Genomic DNA, 6,058 nt, shown 5'->3' on the forward strand with positions numbered 1-6,058 from the left:
TAAAGTTTAGTGTTGTTGAAGACGCGAGCTCAGGCGAGCCAGCCAGGAGGCACTGTTTAGGTTTTTAGCATGGAACATTTTCCCAGTGATCAGAAATTCCCACTGCGACAAATACGAGCAATAAATATCAAATCAATAAATCAAACGCTTGCTGAATTGTTAATCTAACTAATCAAAGGTTGCTGTTAGTGAGCCAATAAGGGGGGGGGTATCATTTACAAGCATGTTGGCATGAGCAGCAGGTAAAATTGAAGATGCGTCTAGAAGGAAGCACGTGTTAGCTTTCTGTTTTCTGGTTTGCTAGCTGTCGTGTGATAGGGAAGGGCTGACTAGTGGGTGAGAACTTGGGGTAAAAATGCAGAAAACAAAACTATGCAACTAATTATAGATCTTCGATTGCTCAACCTTTTTTTAAAAAATTTTTTTTGCATGTTAAGTCAAAATAAGCTAACATACTTTGTTTTAACAGCTTCTTGAACATACCCATGAAATTCTACACACCCTGAAAAAGTGCTGACTCAAAAGATAATGCCCAGACCTGTCTGTCTGTCTCCCTGTATTGTTCTACATTTAATATAGTTATATCAGGAAACCTTGCTGATATTGTATCAGGTGAGTGTGGAAGCTGAACTTCAGCACAGTAAGCACACTGCGGCACAAAATAAAGACCTCTTGCACTGTTTATTGTGCAGATCTCAAACTATTTCCGTCACGTCAAACACACACACACACACAGACACGCAGACACGCACACAAACACGTTTCATTCCTTTCCTGTCCACAAGGGAGGTCACCGCTGAGATCATTTGCATGGGGAACAATGCCGGGCCTTCCTGCACCTCCTTCTGGAAGTACTGTGTGTGTGTGTGTGTGTGTGTGGGAAAAGCAGGTCTTCTTATTTCTTATAGACTAACACAATCCTTTCACATCAGAAACCACAGCTCAGGTGGTTAAATAGTGACATGCGGAGGGTCTGAGCCGAGCCGTGTGACAGTGTGATGTCATAATATCGACACTGTGGTTAATTACACTGATATTATAATTACTATGTGTATCGATGATACTTTTATACCACTGACCAAGATTTACGACATCGTTACTACTTACCAGAAGCAGAAATATTTAGTGGTAGTAGTATCGACTACTTCCTGTTTCATTCATATTAAATTACTATTGTATGTAAAAATGTATGCTTATTATTATTTTTATTTATTTTTTTAAATAGTTTTATACTGCTTTGTTATAGAAAACCTGAGATATGTCCTGACAAATACTTCCATTTTTCTTTTTTTTCCAATATTACAATGTCACACCCATACTTCATGACCAGACTTATTATTATTATTATTATTATTATTATTATTATTATATCCATACAAGAACAAAAAAGGAATTATTCCATACAAGAACCAGAACTTACCAGTAACAGGACTGAGCAGAACCAAAGCAAAGAGGCCCAGATGGAGGACTGTCATGTCTCCCGATCGTCTTTTATCCATCTTCATAGAATAGAAAAATATATATTAAAAAATTAAAAATAAAAATAAAATAAAAAATTCTGGATGTTTAAATTCTTTCAGAGTAAAGACTGGAGTGTCGGGAAATGTGCATCATGTCATAACATGGATATAAAAGTCGGTCAATTGTGAATAATATAATTATAATAATATTACTGATAGGTGAGGTGAAGATAAATAAAGTCGTGGTCAAGTTTAAATAACGGTCCGTAAAAATGACAGAAGGATGCAGGCTGGTTTTGTGAGTCAAGAATTAAAAAATCAAGGTAAAAAAATCATATGTAGGTGTAATTCTTTCAAGCGAATCGATGGAAAAACACAACTTTGTCGTTTGCTTTTGTTCCCGACAATTGATCTGGATATAAAGTGAAAGAAATGACAGTATCCGAAAAGCCGAAATCATCCGGAAATGATTTCCACAATCCAGGATCCTCCTTCTTCATCCCCGCTTCTTAAAAAAAAATAAAAACCCGACTCCGATTTACAAAAAAGAAAACAGTCAGTTTTGGTAAAGAAAATAAAAAAGATCCTCTCCAGACACGGGTCTGTGCTTCATCCTGGCCGCATTCCTGCCCTCTTCATCCTCATTTTGTTGGAGATTTAAGGCGTTAAGGCGCTACATCGTTGCGGAGAGCTCATGTCGTCGGTCGCGTCGGAAGAGATCTGAGAGAGAGAGAGAGAGAGAGAGAGAGAGAGAGAGAGAGTGCTGTCGGGAGATCCGGAGTCCAGACGGCGGCTGGAAACGCCTCGATCAACCCGGAGAGTCTCCAGAGAGTCGATTGTTCACGCTGTGCGTATTACAGTACATACGCAGACTGACAGCCCTATAGTGGCGCCCTCTAGCGGCAGAGTCCAGACATCACTACAAATAAATAAATAAATAAATAAATCAGTGGACGTCCAATCATCTAATCCTTTATTCCAGTCAAACTGGGACCAGTATGAACTGACAGGGGAATGTGGTAGCTTTTTGGTTAAGACTACTGATCGGAAGGTTATTGGTTCAAATCCCTAGTCTACAAAGCTGCCACTGCTGGGCCCTTGAGCAAGGCTCTTAACGCTCAGTTGTAAAAAATGAGATAAAATGTAAGTCGCTCTGGATAAGGATGTCTGCAAAATGCCAGAAATGTAAACGTAACTGATTAAACAGATGGAATTAACTGTGGCTTGATTGGAGAATCCAGTTTAAAGGGTTCATTTACACCACCAGTGTCCAGTCTTATCCAGAAAAGGGCTGTGGTGAGGCTGCTGGTTCTTGATTCTTCATTCCAGTCAAGCGGGTGTCTCACCTGACTCTACCTGTTTCCATCATTAAAGCTTAAAAAAAAAAGCTGCTAGGGAACTATAAAACATATTGCACATCATGTACAGTATCAAATTTATGTGTAATATGTTCTAGTTCCCTAGCACCTGGAACAGGTGTGACACCTGTATATATAGGGTGTTTCTTTCTCTCTCTGATCTGACATCATCCAGTCTTTATCATGCAAACATTTAATCATGCACTTTCATTATACAATTTTATATAGCTTTTACTTACTATCACTCTATCAAGGTGATACAGACCTGATCCGTCTTACTCTCCTGAAGCTAATCTATCTGACTCCAAATTACCACATTGACCCGACTAATTCAGTCTAATGAGCAGCCTAACTAAGAAAAACTAACTAAGAAAAAGCCAAATACTTCAGACTGGATGATGGCTGAAATAAGCGCTGAGAACAAATGACAAGATGCTCACATGGAACATCTCATCAACCCCACCAACTTCAGCTCCAAAGCTCAGCATCTATATCTGTGTTTCTGAACACACATGATGACATCAGGCAAAAATCTCTGCCCATTTTTCTTTTGTGGAAAGTTTGGGACTTTCCAGGATAATTATTATATTCTGATTTCCCACTGATTTCCCATTCAGCTTTAATATAAATTATATATAAAATGGGTGTCTTATCCCTATCGTTATGTTTTTGTTTGTTTTTTTCAGTGTGAAACATTTTCATGTTGAGAAGGCATCATGGGTCATGTCAGAGTCACCATCCCTTTTCCATGTTAGTTATTCTAAGCTTAAAGCTAATTTATGTATTTTGAATGATATGTTTTAGCTTTGCCCTGGAGTGAACTTGATTTCCCCCAAACCTTTCAACAAAGCACCGATTCTCCCAGACTCCAGCTGCGGGTGTCTCACAGATCTAACACGGCTCTGAGTGGACTACCTGACCTTGACTTTAACTTCAACTTCAGAGGAGTAATGGACACTGCTGTGAAAAACAATCTGTTTATAAGATAAGACTTGCAATACTAATTCATTAGCTACACACAGACTATTTACGCTAAACAATGTGTCCTTCTTACTTCATTAAACCAATAACAGAAATGGTGTTCAAAACTACTCATGATGTCACCTCTACCTTTTACAATTACACAAATTCATTTCTGAGTAAATTCATAAAGAATTATCCTACAATCCACATGGATGGCAGGACCCAAGGTTTCCCAGCAGAACATTGACCAAAGCAGGACGCTGCCTCCGCCGGCTCGTCTTCTTCCCATAGTGCATCCTGGTGCCATGTGTTCCCCAGGTAAGCGACACACGCACCCGGTCATCCACGTGATGTAAAAGAAAACGTGGTTCATCAGACCAGGACACCTTCTTCCATTGGTCCGTGGTCCAGTTCTGATGCTCACGTCCCCATTGTTGGCACTTTCGGCAGTGCTCAGGGGTCAGAATGGGCACCCTGACTGGTCTATGCGACCCCATACGCAACAAACTGTCCTGCACTTGTATATTATGACCCCTTTCTATCAGAACCAGCATTAACTTCTTCAGCAGTTTGAGCAACAGTAGCTCGTCTGTTGGATCGGATCACACATGCCAGCCTTCGCTCTCCACGTGCATCAGTGAGCCTTGACCACCCATGACCCTGTCCCCGGTTCACCACTGTTTCTTCCTTGGACCACTTTTGATAGATACTGACCACTGCAGACCGGGAACACCCCACAAGAGCTGCAGTTTTGGAGATGCTCTGATCCAGTGGTCTATCCGCCATCACAATTTGGCCCTTGGTCAAACTCGCTCAAATCCTTACGCTTGTCCATTTTTCCTGCTTCTAACATCAACTTTGAGGACAAAATGTTGACTTGCTGCCTAATATATCCCACCCACTAACAGGTGCCATGATGAGGAGATCATCAGTCTTATTCACTTCACCTCTCACTGCTAACGATGTTACAGCTGATCAATATAAAGTGCAGCAGAATGTAAACATACTGAGTAATATGAGAATAGACACATACTGAGGTATACAGAGAGCGCAAATTAATAAGTTTTGTGTGTAGAAAATAATTCATTTACTATTATGAATTATTCAGTAAATACACCCTTATGAAATGAACCAAAGAGTTCTTTGTATTTTGTGTGAACATCAAGTCACCCCCTTCCCCCTTTTTATTATGGAAACTACCACTAAGACTGTAATTATACAAAAGATCCTTTAAGAACCTTTGAAGAGGAGAGTGTGAATGAAATCAGCAGGAAAAGCATGTTTGAACATGTAGTGAATGGAAAGAGTAAGAATGAAAGAAACTTCACTGTTTGTACACTATTTTGCCAAAAGTTTTGGGACATCTGCCTTTACATGCACATGAATGTAATATGGAGTTGTCCCACCCTTTGCAGCTATAACAGCTTCAACTCTTCTGGGAAGGCTTTCCACAAGGTTTAGGAGTGTGTTTATGGGAATTTTTGAGGCCAGGCACTGATGTTGGATGAGAAGGTCTGGCTCACAGTCTCCACTCTAATTCATCCCAAAGGTGTTCTATGGGGTTGAGGTCAGGACTCTGTGCAGGCCAGTCAAGTTCCTAGTTCCTCCACACCAAACTCACTCATCCATGTCTTTATGGACCTTGTTTTGTGCACTGGTGTACAGTCATGTTGGAACAGGAAGGGGTCATCCCCAAACTGTTCCCACAAAGAGCATGAAATTGTCCAAAAAATGTCTTGGTATGAAGCTGAAGCATTAAGTGTTCATTTCACTGGAACTAAGGGTCCCCTGGAAAACAACACCTGAATTCAGGGATTTGGAGGGGTGTCCCAAAACCTTTTTTGCACCATAGTGTATTTTGCCTCCTATTTTTCATTTTTCATTACAGGGTCTGGAGTATTGTATTGCGCACCCCCTGCTGGTGACACTGTAGTATTACACTATGTACAGGAGTAAACAAATACAAGACAGTGCAGGAGATAGGGGTGTGTTTCAGCAGTCAGGATGATAAATATCCCTTCAGTCCACAGGGATAGAAAGATATCACGTGCTGCTTTGTAATAAACAATATCATGCCATCACTTTATCCTGATAAGGGTGGTTGAGGATCTCGGGAATGTTGGGTATGAGGTGGAAGGAGAGAGGAAGACATGGAGGAGGGAATACATTGTGTACACTGTGGATAGAACATCAGCATGTTTCTGGAGGGTGGTTCTTGAAGGAAACCATTGAACCATAAGCCATGTTACTCTAACTGATCAAAAGTAACCAGATCTA

General features: G+C 40.5%; 1 protein-coding gene across 5 annotated transcripts in view; it reads right to left on the bottom strand.

The window, feature by feature from the left end:
• bmpr2a (bone morphogenetic protein receptor, type II a (serine/threonine kinase)) overlaps positions 1 to 2,331 on the bottom strand; it is a 15,954-nt gene extending 13,623 nt beyond the window's left edge. For 3 of the 5 annotated variants that reach the window (XM_058403051.1, XM_058403049.1, XM_058403048.1), the window contains exon 1: positions 1,421 to 2,330. In XM_058403051.1, coding sequence (XP_058259034.1) covers positions 1,421 to 1,505 — 85 coding nt within the window. In that variant the 5' untranslated portion in view covers positions 1,506 to 2,330. Of the gene's footprint in view, positions 1 to 1,420 lie in introns of all 5 variants that reach the window. The other 2 variants (XM_058403050.1, XM_058403047.1) reach the window with 2 other exon arrangements.
• Positions 2,332 to 6,058: the final 3,727 nt, after the last annotated feature.

Source organism: Hemibagrus wyckioides, linkage group LG11 (assembly GCF_019097595.1).
Source record: "Hemibagrus wyckioides isolate EC202008001 linkage group LG11, SWU_Hwy_1.0, whole genome shotgun sequence".
Lineage (NCBI taxonomy): Eukaryota > Metazoa > Chordata > Actinopteri > Siluriformes > Bagridae > Hemibagrus > Hemibagrus wyckioides.